This window comes from Lissotriton vulgaris, chromosome 9 (genome assembly GCF_964263255.1).
Source record: "Lissotriton vulgaris chromosome 9, aLisVul1.2, whole genome shotgun sequence".
Classification (NCBI taxonomy): Eukaryota; Metazoa; Chordata; class Amphibia; order Caudata; family Salamandridae; genus Lissotriton; species Lissotriton vulgaris.
Genome location: NC_141697.1, coordinates 504,265,453 through 504,282,280, shown reverse-complemented (window position 1 = coordinate 504,282,280; position 16,828 = coordinate 504,265,453). Strand labels below are relative to the sequence as shown.

The 16,828-nt window shown below is 44.4% G+C and overlaps 1 protein-coding gene across 1 annotated transcript in view; it reads left to right on the top strand.

The window, feature by feature from the left end:
• LRRC9 (leucine rich repeat containing 9) overlaps positions 1-16,828 on the top strand; it is a 719,638-nt gene that overhangs the window by 174,300 nt on the left and 528,510 nt on the right. Inside the window, exon 7 of the mRNA XM_086937964.1 lies at positions 5,158-5,340. Coding sequence (XP_086794090.1) covers positions 5,158-5,340 — 183 coding nt within the window. The remainder of the gene's footprint in view (positions 1-5,157; positions 5,341-16,828) is intronic.

Here is a 16,828-nt window from a genome sequence, read left to right as displayed (position 1 = left end):
CAAACGCTTTAGCAGCGTCCAAGGCCGCCAAGGGTGCAGAACATTTGATGACAAGATCTATCGTACCAATGAGCTGCTAGGTCTGCTCCTGTATGTACCTCTTTGGAATAAAGTCCTTATGGTTGGGATGTATTAACTGTGGAGTGACTTTTGCCAATCTCCCGCTAAAATACTCATAAAGATCTTATAGTCCGCATTCAGCAGGGAGATTGGCTTATAGGAGTCAGCTCGAGTAAGGTCTTTAGATGGTTTCAAAATAAGTACAGTTGTTGCCTCTTACCAAGATCTAGGAACTTTGACCCCCTAGTTGGTAGATCAAATTAAACAGAGTTTCCAAAATCAATACCAGCTCCTCTATCAAAAGATTATATAATTTGTTAGGGAGTGCGTCACTGCCTGCTGCTTTGCCATGCCTGCTTTTATTAAAGCTTAGAGGAATCTCCTCATTTGTTATCGGGGCATCCAAAATCTCACAGCTGTTTGTTGTTAGGCTGGGTAATTGTATCTTACTCAGCCAGGCCTTGCAGACCTCTGGAAAATCTATTCCCTATATAGAGCAGAAAAGAGAGAGACTAAGCAGGCTTGCATATCCTCCATTTTATTGGAGACGTCTCCATTCTCATTCACAACTAGTTGGCTGATATGATTCCTAGACCGATCTACCCTGGCCTTCCAAGCCAACAGTGCCCCCGCTTTTTCACCATACTCAAAATTCTGCATAGATCCGGTTCACCATTCAGCATATAACTTTTGATCTAGCTTGACACTGTAATCCTGACGTGTCTCTTCCAGCAGTTTCTGTACCTGTGCCCTTATGTTGGCTGGCCCTGAGTGTACCCGGGGTAGATTGGCCTCAAATGAGCCCACTTTATCCTCCATCTTTTGACAGTTAAAGATTCCGCTTTATTTTTTAGATTAGGCGAGGCTATGTAGTGTGCCCCTAATAAAAGCCTTAAAGGCGTCCCATACCGTATCCAGGGAGATAGAACCGATATTGACCGCAAAATAACCCACACATGCCTGTTTGAGTGCTTCCACTATCTCTGAATCTATGAGAATTACCCTCTTTAAAGTCCATCTTGGTCTAAATGGCAGGCTATAACCTACACGGTAGACACAGATCGCTGCATGGTCTGAGATATGACTCGGGAGAGGGTTGATAGTAGTTATAGATTCTATAATTGATCTGTCTGCGGGAAGATAATTGAACCTTGAAAAATGCCCATGCTTTTTACAATGAAAGGTGAAGCCTTGGCTGTCACCCCTCTTAGCCCTTCATACGTCATATAGTGCCAAGTCATGCATCGTGTTATTTAGGGTCTGACGAACCTGAGGAGATAATCGTGACAACTGCTATTTGACCTATCGAGCAGAGGGTCAAGTAAAACATTGAAGTCCCCCCTATTATTATAGGAGCTGCTATTTTCATCAAATTCCATTGGAGGTTAGATAGATGAGTGGGATTGTCGATATTAGGGCCATAGAAAGCTGCATAGCCTAACTCTGTCTCTCTGAAATCTAAAACAGCAATTAACCACCTCCCTGTTTTATTAGTTTTGGAAGATTTTATAACGCAGCCTGCCCCTGTTTATTCAATATAGCAACACCCTTACAATGTGCTGTCTGCTCTGAGACAAGATAATGCTCTATCCAGGGGTACCCAGGAAAAATGGCACGTCTCTCAAGGTTCTCTAAGTGGGTTTCCTGAATCAGACATATCTGCTCCTTACTTTTCTCAAGATATTTCACAACCAGTCTCCTCCTGCGCTTACACCTGAGACCATTAACATTCTGTGAAAGGAATGCTAACTCTATAACTCCCATTGTCCTGGATGTTTGGCCTAAGTACTGTCAAAACTAATACCTAATGAAACAAAACGCTTTCTGCCATGATAGAAGATTTAAAAAAAGAATTCTCCCACTGTTCCCCACCTCGTGCCCCACCCTCATCCACCCCGTGCCCAACCACTGTCGCCCCCCCTCTCATACAGAACCCTCCCTGCTATTTTAGGCATAAAGCCTAATGATCTTCAATCATTGGGTATAGAAAAACACATTTATATCGGGCCCCCATTGTCCCTCTTTCCCCCGCCTCCCTACGTGCCTACCCCCTTCTTGATTTCTGCAATCAGATCATCAACCTCATTTACTGAGCAGTGTAGATACAAGTGATTGTTTCACATTATACAGAGCGAGGCTGGAAATGCTAACTTTGCCTTAGCCCCCTGTTTCTTCAACTCCTTCATCCGTTTCCCCATTTCCCAGTTTCCAGGCAATAGTGTGACACACGTTGGACCTTATCGAGAAAGAGTAGGATCCAGCAGACAGAACCTTCCTTTAATGCTATGGACAAGATCGCCTCTTTCGAGGTGTACGTAAGAAAATTGATTACAATTTTCCTCGGCTTTTGCCTCACAGGGTTCCTCTTGAAAGGATCCAGATGGACCCGCTGAACCTCCCAGGAGAGGTCGATATCTGGTCGATTCTTTAAAGCTGTGTCTCGCAAAAACGAAATCACAAAGAGCTTGATGTCCGATCCTTCTAAGCCTTCGGGGACGTTGATTAATCTTAGATTGTTCCTTCTTGAGTGATTCTCAAGGCGTTCTAAATCGACCCTCATTTATTTGTTTAGCCTCACTAATCGACTCATCTCTTTAGAAGATGTGTCTAATGCCTGCTTTATTCTAGGGATTTCCTGCTCCAGGGTATCAGTTCTTATGGATACTTCTTCCAGCTTCTGGGCTAGGGCCTCACAGGAGGTCTGAATTGCTGATTTATTTCAGAGACTGTGAACCTATTCTTAATTTCTTACTTAAGGGCTGAGAGAATATCGGTCAAAGTCTCTGGGGCCTGTCTGCGGTACTTGATTAATGCCTGGATCAGACTGTGGGGGGTTCACCTGCTCATCCTGGTTGTCCTTGTCCCGTGTCTTCAATCCAATTTACCTATTTGCTGTAATTATAGAAGGTTGCCTGATTGCTCTAGGGCTCCTGCGGTCAGCTGAACTAGGGAGCTGGGACGCTGAATGGCTAGGGGAGGCGGTGGGCAAAATGACCTCTTCAGGTTGATTTATGTTGTCCTCCAACCTAGTAGAGTTATATTTGCTGGGAATACTCTGCTGAATAGGTATGTAGGCTGGTGAAACAAGGTCCTTGTGGAAAGATTTTAACGATGGAGTTACCTTTACGTTTGATAGGATGACCTTCTTTCCTCTGTCCTGCTTCTGGGGCCCTTGCATGCTGCAGCGAGCATTGTCCTCTCCCCCTCTCCCTCCCCCTCAGTCCTTTCTCCTTTTCAGAGTGTTCGGGTGATTTAAACTGACCCTTAGTTGTGTTTCCAGGGCCAATCGCTGGAGGAGAGGGTGCCAAAACAATCAATCCTAGCAAGGAAATGGGTTGCGCACCCCTGGTGCGAAGTGTGTACCTGCAGATTTTTCCTGTGGGCAAGGAAGATCTGGCTTGTGAATTTCTACGCCTCTCCATAAGATGTAAGATCTCGCCTCCTACCACACCCTCTACTGGAGACCTGTTGCCTAAGAAATGAGTGGGAACTGCTAAGATAGCTTGTGTAGATGTAGGAAGGCCTGTAAAAGGGGCCAAAACCAGATACGAGGTATCCCCTGCGGCTCCGTCTACTTTTAGAACAACCTTATTGCCTACAGCTTGTCGGTAGTTGGGACATGTCCTCGCTTCCCCACATTCGTTAACAGGGAACCACACCGAGGGATATGAGCCATGGAACAGCTCCAAAGCATGGGGAGAACATGGCGGCCACGAGCTATGCGGCCACAGGTCTTCCCTCAATCAGGTGCCGCGATAGTAGGCTGAGAGGGCTCTCCCTCTGATTCCCCATCTCCATTCATATTTAATTTTTAAACGCTTACCTTCTCCTTTCTTTTTGGGTTTCTGCAGATCTCCCTGGTCAATGGCGCCAGAGCTGCGCAAGGTATCTGACGCTCCCCGAGCCTCGCAGTGGGAGGGCACGGCCCGGGAGCGGCGTCGCTGCCGCGCGCCTTCCTTTAAGGTCAGGTCAGAGGAGGAAGAGTCAGCACCAGACGTGGTGCTTTGGACCCATGAACATAGACTGCAGTATCCTCAAATAAAGATGTGTGCTATCTGAAAATCCCTTTTTGATCTTTTCAATGGCAGATGGTGCCAAATAACTGTTTGACCACACAATCATTTAATTTCTTCTGACCTCCTTGTTTCTACTGGCCTTCTACCTCTTGATGTGCCTGAAGGACTTCTCTCCTCTTTTTACCTATGATGGGCTTTACCACTTAAACCTAATTATGACTTCCTCGTATTTTAGTGATGTAGTAATGCCCAGGGAAAAAGTGATACCATAGAGTGCAGCATTTGTCTAGGTTGGTACTAGCGCACCATCCCAAGATGAGCAGCTCGGAAAGGGGCAAAGCATAGAGTATCGAGTTTGTGAACCCTATTACCACATGTGCAGCTCTTTCTGTCCCGTTTCCACGCGCATGTTTCAGCAGGTTTTTCATGTCAAAATAAATACTTGAGAGAGCATTTTGGGAGACGGGTAAATCCACAATTCTTGGAATCACAATTCAAGAGAACCCGTCTGTTTGTGCCTGAATCACTATTACCAGAGCACCTGTAATGAGCCCCTCTAGTCATGCTAGTCTTCCTTCTTCAGACTTCAAAGCCTTTTTGCTATGGTGAAGTAAAACGTCTTGTCATTAATTGGATACTTAACACAGTGTATAGATAAGTCTAGGCTATGCAAGAAACCCTAATATCTCACCTCATCCAACCTCCTCTGGCCAAATTGTATAAAAGATATGTGCTACCACTCGCTCAACCATTATATGTTTTAAAGAGGGTTGTGAAGATTGTGAGATTGAAGGATTTTTTCCAGGGAGACTGCATTTTAAGTGAGGTCCCCGCCTTTTTTGTACAATTGTGTGTGTAATTTTAACTTTGATATCTACTCATGCTTATTTTTTTTCAAACTAACACATCACCCTGAGTCGTATTTCTTTAAATTATTTTTATTCTGCGATTGTAAAGCAAATTGTACTAGCTAATTATATTTCATGTATGAAGAAATTTCAATTATTTATGGGTAGTTTAAGTTTCTGTATCCGTGTCCTGTTGTATTCTTAATTCATTAGATGTATTGTATTTCTTTCAGGAGCTAACAAATTTAGCGAGGTTGCCAAACCTTAAGGATTTGGGTCTAAACGATCCACAATACAGCTCAAATCCTGTGTGCCTTCTCTGTAATTACGCTACACATGTTTTGTATCATATGCCTCATCTTCAGAGACTTGACACCTTTGATGTGGACCATAAATCAATAAGGGATCTAGCAGAGGTAAGTACTGTGCCATATATTAGCTTATGTTGTTATTGTCATTTTGAAAATTGTCATGTTTAGCACCTCTTGTGTCTGTTCTCAAAGTGTGAACCCTGTCACTTATTGGTAGTCTATAAAGAGGTTCAGAAGTGAAATAAAATTAGGGCAAGGCCAAATAGTGCAACGAGATCTTTCCTCATTACCTCTCTAAAATCAGCTAAAACAGATATTCCAACAATACACCTTTTCTAATCTACTTAGCAATTCGTTAACAGTGACAGATTTATTGTGTATGAAAATAGTATTGTAACTCATCTTGTGTGTCTGTATAAATGTGTCAGAATACTTTTAAATGCTTGTGGTTGTGATATTGGTGGGCAATGTGGGCACAGATATCAATCATCAAGTTATGTATAAGACCACAAACGCAAGTGCCAGCTGCACTAAACAAAATGGGTGCCTTACTGTCATTGCTCTGTGTTTGTCACAATCGTCATAAAGTGATGGGCCTTCTAAATACTTCCTTCCATTGGTTGTCCAGGACATTTGGAGGAGCGCGCATTGTAAACCAGAGCTCTAAGATTTGTGCATCAGGATCGATGGGGTACTAGGGCACAAGACAACACACCAGTATATTGCTATTCTCACTTGTGAAACTTTAACAGGAATGCTGGGGAAATAGCAAAATAAGCTACCATACATGGAGACTGCAACCAGTCCTAATTTAACGAGCATTGGCAAAGCTAATAGGTCTGGCATTGACCTCCAGCTTTTGGCAATTCTTGTTTTGTCATGGTTTTTGCAAAAATGTATTGTTCAGGAAGCTGACTGGCCCTCGTCGAATCTAAAGAAAAAAAAACAATGGCTAAAGTCAAAAGTGTTTTTCTGGTCTAAAAAAAGTTCACATTACCATGGTACACCGGGCTCTGATGGGAACTGCCTTGTGTGTGGGTGTGCCCCTAGTGAAAGGACCGGTTGTGTGGTCATTTTGTCAAAAAATTGAAATATATTTGTTTAAATAGATTCAACAAAAGAAGGTGGAAATATTTAAAAAAAAAAATGTAAAATTGTGAATATTGTATATATGTAAATTTTCAGAAATTGATATAAGATTTATGTCTATTTTTTTGACATTAGACCTTTAGGATTTGTACTGTTTTTTTTTTGTTGGATGAATGTAGATGAATGAATGTATTTTGGCCAGTGTGCAAGTTTGGATGTGTGATTTAACCATTGACAAATAGTTTTTTGTATTATTTGTAAATATGTCATTGTACTGATTTCGTGTTTATACACCAAACATTGGTTTCTAATGAAAATATAACCAAAAGAAAAATTTCCACTAGTGCTCAAATAAATAAATAAACTAGTGATGTAAACAGAAAAATGGACCTCTATGTTTGTTTCATATAGGTCAGACTAAAATCATTTGAACAATACCCAGTATTGGCAGTTGTTTGATAGTTTGGACTCAGCCTTGCTGGTTAGGAGTCACGGCCCTGTGTCGTTGTTATTCCTAGTGAAAGGGCAGCATGCCGTAATTCATAGTGAAGCCAGTCAATGGCTGAAGTGGGCTAACATTGCCCCTTGATGCATGCTGAAGTAGTTGGAATTAAAACGAGAATGACACAATCACAGACTAATGGATAAAGTACGTCTGAAAGCTCTTTTAAGCAACTATGTTATACTTTCTTTTAGTAACATCAAAAGGCCTTGGCTAATGCTTACATATAAAAAGCCATCATTCTGGCATTGGCTGCTAACCTCGCCTTTGAGAAAGAAGGCAAGAAAGAAGCAAAAAAAGGAAGGAAGAAACCATTGCGGTGTTCTTTTCAGCCTTCACGGTCACGTTCCCCTTGAATCATATCGCGTCAATGGCTGTGTTTTGCCCAAGGCAGACCTCTGGTGAACTTCAGTCCCTTGTGGGGCCCTGCCATTTGTCCTTCTGCTTGTTGTGCTCTCACAATGCCTTGCCTGTGATGAAATGTACGCTCTTTTGAAACTGCCACCGGTGTCATGCAAAATACCCCTTGGCCAAACTCCCCCAGGTCTGTAACCTTTGCCTCTTAACCCGAGCACAATGAGGCATCCTGCCACGCCTGCAGACCCTTCCAGTCGAAAAAGACTCTTTGAGACTGACAGGCCATTGACTTGAAATGTCGTGAATGAGCGGCAAAGACGCCACAGTTCTCTTCGACACCCAAACCCTCCAAGGGTAACATCATCCAGAGTCATCGGCCGCAGCGAGGAGGCTTTCTCGCCCTATGCCAGCTCTGGGTACGACTTTGAGATCCAAGACCTCCTGCTGGCACAACTGGTCATGAGTACAGCTCGCGCTCCTCTTCCCCCTCTACACCGCTTGCACTCCGACCTTCAACACACACAGGCCCCTGGGCAAACACTGTCTTTGGGCCATGGACGTCACTGACGTCCACTTTAGATTCCATGCCCAGCTTTAGCTCGGCACCAAAGATGATTCTGAAGCCAACCCTTTTTGCAACACCCGCTCCCCGTTAGTGCCCACACGACCTTCGGATCCGAAACCGTTGGAGGTGAAACTCAAATTGGCACGTAACATTCAGTGCCAACAAAAAAATCGATGGTCTGGCCCATCGAACCAGTCCGTCAAAAACTGCAGGATAAACTTAATGCTCATCAGAGACACATTCTCATCCAACCTCAGACTAGCCGAATTCTTACACAGCCTCTGGAATCAAGCACTCAGCCTTCAAAGAAGCTCTGGAGCTCCTACCACCACCCAAGCAGCAGAAGAAGTAAGACTTGGCCATCAGTCCTCCTCCTGAGTCTCTGCTGCATGTTCCCTCCACCACTTCACCCAGGCCACCGGTATCACCATCCCTACCTTCTTCTTAACCTGACCCACTTTCTTATACAGCACAGGGGTCACCACATTCCAACCTGGACAAATCTGGCGGGTGGGAACTATATGACATACCACCACAAGGAGACCAATGGGATTCTTATATTGAGGATCCCCGTGGGGATACAGATCCTGAACTACCCCGTCAGGCCCGCCCCTCCAGACAACTCTACCTCCTACCATGAGGTCCTAGGCAGGACTGCTTCATACCATAGGGTTCGTCATGCACAAGATACCAGTTGAAGAAGACCTCCTCTTCCTAACTCTTTCCTCTGCCCACCGTTCCATGCAGTTCCTGCCCATGTTAAAGGGAATGCTCAAATCTGCTACTGACATCGTTAAACCTTGATTAATCGCCCCCGAGCCGATAAGAAGTATACAGCTTCACCATCAGACGCCCTCTACATTAGGGGCTAACTCCTCCCAATTCCCTGGTAGTGCATACCGCCCTCATTGTTTATCTGCCAGATAAAGATAGCAAGTGCATAGACGATGTTGGCAGGTGCATCGCAGCTAAGTCCGTCAATCATTGGTGCATCGCCAACTCCATCTGCCTGCTCTCCAGGTAGGACTGGGTCCACTGAACCCAGATGGAGGAGTTCCTCCAACATCTTCCAGAGGAGCACCATAAGGGAGGGCATTAGCTAGTCTCAGAGGGCAAGCTTATCTCAAACACCACCATTAGATGTGCCTTAGATGTGGCTGACATGGCTGCTCAGGGCATTAAAACAAGAACGCTCCTCCGCTGACACGCCTGGCTCACTATCTCTGGCCTCTAGACGGATGTTCAACAACCTCTCTTCAACATGCCCATAGACAGGGAATATCTCTTTGGGCCACAGGTTGATGTGATGTTGGAGACAATCAAGAAAGACACAGAAATCCTTTGGCAGCTCAGCTTATGGTGGAGGCTCCAAAACCTGAAGCCTCTACATCCTTTCCTCATCAGCCAGCTCAGCAAACCTCCACAAGAGGCTACTTCAGCTATTGCTATTGTGGTAACCGCCACAAAGGTAGAGGCAAAGGTGGCTTCTTCTTAGGAGCAGACGAGGCTCGCTGTTATGAGCAACCCCTTCTTACTTTCCCCCTAATTATTTTAAAAATACCTTTTATAACATCCAGTTAAAAAAGTGCCATAAAGCCGGCTGCTGGTGCGAACTTCATCTGCTTCGTTCGCACTTCATGTGTTATCTGGAGCACCTGCGCAGCCATCTCACCAGGCTGTCAATCAAAAACTGCCGGGCTTAGGAGCTCACAGACCTGGAGTCTGTGACATCATTAGTCCAATAAAGCAACAGCCATTGACACTACACTCTGCCCACTGAGAGCGTGCTTGAGAAGTTTAATCCTGGCGCTTCAGGTTTAAGCCCTGAAGCGTCAGGGGTAACACGTCAGTCAGTAAATTAAGTCATGTCACTCCACCCTTTCACATTTCGTCACACTTGTGAAAGGATGTAGCAAAGGCTTCAGACTGGAATTTGGATTTATGAGACCTACTCGAGGGGGAGACAGGTGAAACGTTGAGCAAATAAATTCAACTAGAAAGATGTTAGCATGGCAGATGTACCAGGTTGTCGCATATTCTTGCTTGTAGTGGCAGGAGTCCCGCTTCCATTCCTAGATTTCACACTTGACCCCTTGTGTGATCCTGGTCAAGCTATACTGGGAGATCTTAACCTCCACTTTGACTCCACCTCGATCCCACTATCAGAAACCTCCTGGCGGACCTAACAGCCCTACAGTTGATCCCTCTTATCCAGTCCACCACGCACTCTGCAGGTCACCTACTCGACCCTGTTTTTATCAATATCCCGGAGGCCAGAGCTGATCCACCCAAACCCATGGGTTGGACCGACCACTTTCTCATTAAATTTGTGATATCGGCCGACATCCAGCCCAATAAAGACCCGCCTCCCTCCTGTCTTAAACGGCCATGGCACAAACTCCAAAATAAGGATCTCTTTGCTACCCTAGGAGAACTCAACTTCGAAACCACCAATGATATTAATAAGTCCTATGCCTCCTTTCAGGACTGGATCATTAAAGGACTCGACACCCTCATACCAGCCAAATGGACTAGATAACGCAGCACCCCCTCTAACCCATGGTATAATGAAAATCTGAAACTCCTAAGAAAGGAATGCAAAATAGCCGAACGTAACTGGAGAAAGGATTATAAGGACAGGGACAAAGCTCTCTACCTGTCCAAACTAAAACTATACCATAAAGCCATACGCGCGGCCCGCGCATCCTTCTATGCCAAAGAAATTGACTCCAGCTCCAACCCTACTAAAACCATTTTTACATTGGTTCAAAAACTGCAAAACTGTGGCAATCCCGCCTCGTGTATCTCTTCCACACAGCAGTGTAAGGACCTCGCCACCTTTTTTATTGAAAAGGTAAGGAAAATCTATAATACCTTCTCACAGAACCCTTCTGACTTCATTAGTTCCTCCGACTCTCCCTTTAAAGGCACCAGACTTTCATGCCTACCTGAAATCTCCCATGGGGATCTAGTCAAACTCTGTAGAAAGGTTAAATCCGGCGCCCCCTCAGATCCCATGAGACCGGCTCATTTTCTAGAGGCGCTGGACTTCTTTCTTCCATCTCTGGCCACGCTTCTCAACCTCTCCTTTTCCTCGGCAATGGTCCCAACTTGCTGGAAACAAGCATGGGTCACCCCCATCATCAAAAAGCCGACCCTAGACCCCACAAAGCCGGAGAACTATAGGCCCATCTCACTGCTCCCCTGGGTGTCTAAACTAGCAGAAGCCCATGCTAACACCGTACTATCAGACCATATGGCCCAAAATAACATCTTGGACCCCTCCCAGAACGGGTTCAGGCCAGGGCCAGGGCATAGTACGGAGTCCGCCCTTCTATCCTTCTAAAGTATTAGATGCCGGTCAAAGGGCTGCGCTGATATTGCTCGATCTCAGCGCAGCCTTTGACACGGTTTCCCACAACATCCAGCTGAAACGCCTGGAAGACATAGGGATTAGTGACCTGGCCCTCGAATGGTTCCGCTCGTTCTTGACGGGCAGATCCTTCTGAGTCTCAGCACCCCCGTTCACCTCCCGGTCTCACTCTATCGGCCAGGGAGTCCCGCAGGGTTCGGCACTCAGTCCATCCCTTTTTAACCTCTATGTGCAGCCCCTCGCGGCAGTGGCCAGAGAATGGGACCTCACGCTGGTGTCGTACGCCGACGACACACAGCTGGTGATCTCCCTCACTGAGGCCCCCTCAACCTCTGCCACGAGATTTAGGGATGGACTGGCCGCAGTCGCCCATTGGATGTCTGGTAACTGCTTACAGTTGAACGCAGGGAAAACCGAGGTGCTGCTCCTTGGTAAGAACCCCAGTTGTTGGAGCGACCACTGGTGGCCTTCCTTGCTGGGCCCCATCCCTCCCCCTAAAATTTTGGTAAAAAACCTGGGAGTTTGGTTGGACTCCTCGCTGAGCTACCAAACCCACACCAAAAGAGTGGCTGCTACGTGTGTGGGCCTGCTTAGAAGCCTCAACCCTATTCTTGGCTTCTTCGATCCCAAAACACGTCAGCTCATAGTCCAATCTATCATTCTTTCTCAGTTGGACTATGTTAGCGTCCTACTGCTAGGCGCTAACAAAGCAGAGACAACAAGGCTTCAACAAATTCAGAATTCTGCGGCTAGGGCCATAGTGGGCTTCCCAAGAAGATGCTCTGCTCGAGCCACCATACAAAGACTCCACTGGCTCCCGGTGGAATCTAGAATCCAATTTAAGGCCCTCACCACTGCTTTTAAAATCCTCAAAACAGATGGCCCTGAACTCCTCCGTCCGCTTTTAGTACCCTACACCCCCCAGCGCAATCTGCGCTCCCTAGGTCAACACCTGGTAGTAATTCCCGGCACAAAACTCTGCCGTGTCGGGGGTCGTTCCTTCAGAGTCTTGGGTGCGAAACTCTGGAACTCCCTTACCCCGATCATCCGCCGCCTAGACAATCTGTCCGCTTTCTGTAAGGCAATTAAAACCCATCTGTTCCCACTGTCTTAAGCCTTCGGCCTCCCCCCCTCCTCTCAGTAGGTTATGCTGTGGTTTCTCAGCGCCGGGACGCTCGTTGCTGGGGCAGCTGTTGCGCTTTAACAAACTCGTAACATAACATAACATATCAGGAAAGTACTCTGCCATTTGAAACACTTTGACTGTAACATATATATATATATATTAATTTTACATATGCCAAAGTGTGAAATCCCGGTATTGTATAGAATGCCTAGTTAATGTTTAGAATGCCTGATGGTTTTTGGCAAACTATGAAATGTAAGTTTTTTGTGGAAATTTTACATACTTTTCCTAGGCATTCTATACAATTCCTAGGCATTATACAGAATGACCAGTACCATTTACGCAAAGTGTTAAAAGGGCACAAGATGAGAAGCCTTGATTAATTAATACGCATTTGAAACTGAAAGAACAAAACTACGAAATAAAGCACAGGATATTATTACCGGAAAACAATGAAAGCAGAACTGAGATTGAAGTACTTGTTACACTAAGAATTGCCGGAGTAACACATGGAATTGTACTCACTTGTATTCTTCACACAAAAACATCAGACTATTGTTACCGGTAAAACACAAAGCAGAACTGGCATGACCTACTTGTTGCAGCACAAAAACACTTTCTATTTTGGCACTTTGATCTTGTACATACATTTCACGACTTAAAGAAGAATGCGAACAGAATATTGTTACCGGTGAAACACAAAGCAGAACTGGCATGACCTACTTGTTGCAGCAGGGAAGGCTAGAGTGACATTTTGAATTGCACTTAATTTTCTTTTTCACACAAAGGCATCTCATATTTTGGAATTTCGTCTTGCACATACACCTGACGAATCCTTGGCCGCTTCCTGTGGACTGAGAAGTAGCTGCAGATCGGAGAGGTATTTTGTGGTTAGGAACGTCTTCAATTCTCATTAAGTTCTTTGGACATACGGTGAATTGTGATCTGGCGTAGAGTTGCTTCAAGATTCCTTGTGCAGTTCCAAGTCGGTAAAATCCATCTTCCGTCACGTTCATAACAACTGCCAAGAGATTGCGTGAGTCACCCCGCCCTTTGTCGACGACGGGAATCGGAACTGGCACAGTGGCACCCAAAGGCACAGGAGGAATTTTTTTGTCAGAGTCCCTTTTCATTTTTTTTGCCTGAATCTCAAGGTTTGATTTCGATTCCATTTTACTTTGGATAGTTTTCTCAATATTGATGCAAACATTGCACAAAATACTAACCCCATAACCTTTTACTTTGTCGCCGTCATCGTCTTTAGGAGAATGTCCACAGATGGCATGAACGTTTCGGCCACACTTTCGACATGTATGAGCACCGCTGGTTTCTTTTAAGTAGATGCAACAGATAGCGGAAGGAGAAAGATTTTCGGCAACCACGGAAATGGAAGGCTCTTCGATAACCATGGCTTCTTCACTGTTTTGGTTTCCTCCAAAATGGATTGCATTCTCAGCTATGTCTTCTGCAGGGAGCTGTGCCTCTTGCATTGATTCATCTCATCTTTCTTCCTGCTGTTGTGCTGTTTGTACGCTCTCTATTATTTTTTCGAGCTCTTCCTCAGTCCTTTACATCTTGTAAAACGTCATCAGGCAGGTACGACGTCAAGAGACCTACTCTAGATTTGCAGCCGAACAGAGCTTCGTATGGTGACCTCTTAATCCCAGAATGAAACGCTCTGTTCTTCATAAGTTGGATGAACCGCAATCCCTCACTCCAGCAGCTAGTTTTTTCATCTTGCATCCAAACACACAGCATATTTTCAATGTCCTGATTAGCTCTTTCGACGCTCCCCTGACTTTGTGAGTGGCGCGGCTTACCATGGACGATCTTCAAGGTGGGCCAATACTCCTTTAGGCTGCTTATCATATTGTTTGCAAATTCCCTGCCGTTATCGGACTTTAGAATCGTTGGAGCACCAAGCAACGTAAATATGTTGACGAGCTTGTAGGCTACTTCTTCCGCTCTCTTTGATTTCAGAGCCCTGAGAACTACAAACTTAGTGAGATGATCTTGGTACACCATTATAAACTTGTACTCTCTGTCAGGATGGGACTGAAAATCAATGAGATCGACCTGACAATGGGAGTTGAATTCAGAAAAAAACCATTGGCTTGACCACAACACCTTTGTGCTTCTTCTGGCAAGGCTCACAAAGGTGAATGTACAGCTCAACATCATGATGGGTAATGTTCTTATACTTGGGTGAAAGTTCTTTCAACATCCTGTCCCGTCCTCCATGACCAATAGCCAAATGGGCCTTATGGATTACGTCAAATAACTCTGAGTCCGCGACGTAAAACTGAATAGCACTCGTACCTTCTTTAACAGGATAGATCAACTTAGTCGTATTCTCGACCATCATTACGTCATAGTGTTTCACCAGCCAATAGTCCCGTGGTTCCTTCTTAATAGTTGTCTTAGCCTTTTTCACATCGTCCGCTAACATTTTGTAACTGGTTTCGGTTAGGAAAACACTGTTTTTAGCAGCATTGCCTCTTACTTGACATAATTCATCGCAGAAACGTCGTTGCATGTCAGCATGGCGTGATTCCTGTCTTGGCACTACACTCCCTTCCGACATGGTGATACAAGAACCATGGGAAAGGGTGACAGTAGAGCGTCTGTGGAACCTCAGCCGGATGCTATACACGACCTCTGACCCTGCTTGCAGGCAGGTCGCGCCCCACACCACCGCACGGCTGCCACCTGCTCTTTGCCTGGTTACTTGTGCTGTCTGTGCCCCTTGCTTGCTGGCAACTTGTGCTGTCTCTGCCCCTCGCTTTCTGATAACCTGTGCTGCCTCTGCCCCTCGCTAGCTGATAACTTGTGCTGTCTCTGGGATTAGGTGTGTTATATACTTTTCCGGCAGACAATCCGGCAAAGTATACAATGCCTAGGCAATGTATAAAATATCAATCATTTCATACTTTAATGTTCGATTTTCAGGCATTCTATACATTACCTAGCCATTCTATAGAATGCCGGATTTCACACATTGTCGGGCCGGAATAAATTGGCAGGATTAAGCGTATTATATACTTTGCCGGCAGACAATCCGGCAAAGTATACAATGCCTTGGCAATGTATAAAATATCAATCATTTCATACTTTGACGTTCGATTTCCAGGCATTTTCAGGCATTCTATACATTACCTAGGCATTTTATAGAATGCGGGATTTCACACTTTGACTGTAACATATATAAATTGTGCTGCTCTGACCATGCACAGTACTTATGTTTGATTGGAGAGAGCTTATAAATCGATATTTGCTTTCTTTTGTAGTTTGAACAATAGCAAAGTTTACATTTTCTTAAAGCTAAGTTCCAGACCTTTCCCCACTGACTGTATTAGTCGCAGGACCTTGTGTGTGGCAGTTTCAATGACATTCTCTTGCATATCAATTTTAATAGCAACGTGCATGGCTACCAACATACAGCACTGAAGTGCTGCTAATATTCTAATATATTTTTGTTTCTTGACAATCGGGTTTTCCATGCTTCTAAAGTCCTTGAGATTCAGCTAATAATATAGTCTTGTGGGTTCATCTGTTGTTGATTTGAGTGCGTCATTGAGTCGATTTATCATCACACTAGAAAGCACCTTCCCAGAACTTGCCAGTTTTTTTACAGTAATACCATACTTTGTTACCTTGATACTTATTATGTGGAGCACTGTAGAACACTTTTCTGATTGCCCAAAGTCTTCATCTGCAACTACAGTTAAGCCACCTTAAGGTGACTGGAATCAACAGCACCCAAAAGCTAAGAGCCTGATTCGCAAAGGTAAACTTAGACCTGAAGTCTATCTTTAGAACCGACGTCTAAACTTGGACGTCAGTTCTAAGTTTACCTTTGTGAATTGTCCCTGAGATTTTGCAGGCAATTTTTTCACATTTCGTCTGAAAAGAAGTTGGGTGACTTTGGCTGATTTTCAAACTCTTCTTCATATTTTATTTGCAATGCGGCTGATGCCCTTAAATCTCATACATTCTTTCATTTTCCTCTTTTTTTATTTGATGTTTTATTTCGCCTCTTGCAAAACAAAGTTATATTTTTTAATTGGCCTCCTGTGATAGTTTACCTTTTCTCATAAAATGTTAATAAACCTAGACAACAATTTATAGGTGGACCTTTTGGCATTTGTTAACTCTGATCTATGCCTGCTCCATTAAGCGTCAGTTTCATTTTTCCACATGCAGGTCTCTTACCTGGTGCCTGCTGCTCTGGGGCTGACAGGCTTCTTTGGCAAATCTTTAGAAATGCCTGTAAAGCCCATTGTGCTTTTATTATTTTAGTAATTCCATTGGAAAATTTACCATTAACCCTAATTTTTTAAAAGAAATTCTCTGAGGCAGACCCCCCCCCCTTTATTACTTTTCCTATCACTCAGAAAACATTATTTTATCATGCCTCACCACTTTGTCTTCCCCAACCGCCACTGCTTGCTCCTCTTGATGCAAGTATCAGTTCGGCAAACTTGAGTATTATATTTATTTATCATTATTATACTAGAACCAGTTTTTTTTTATTAATACATTTTTATTGAGCAGAGCATAGTTAAGGTACAATACATATAT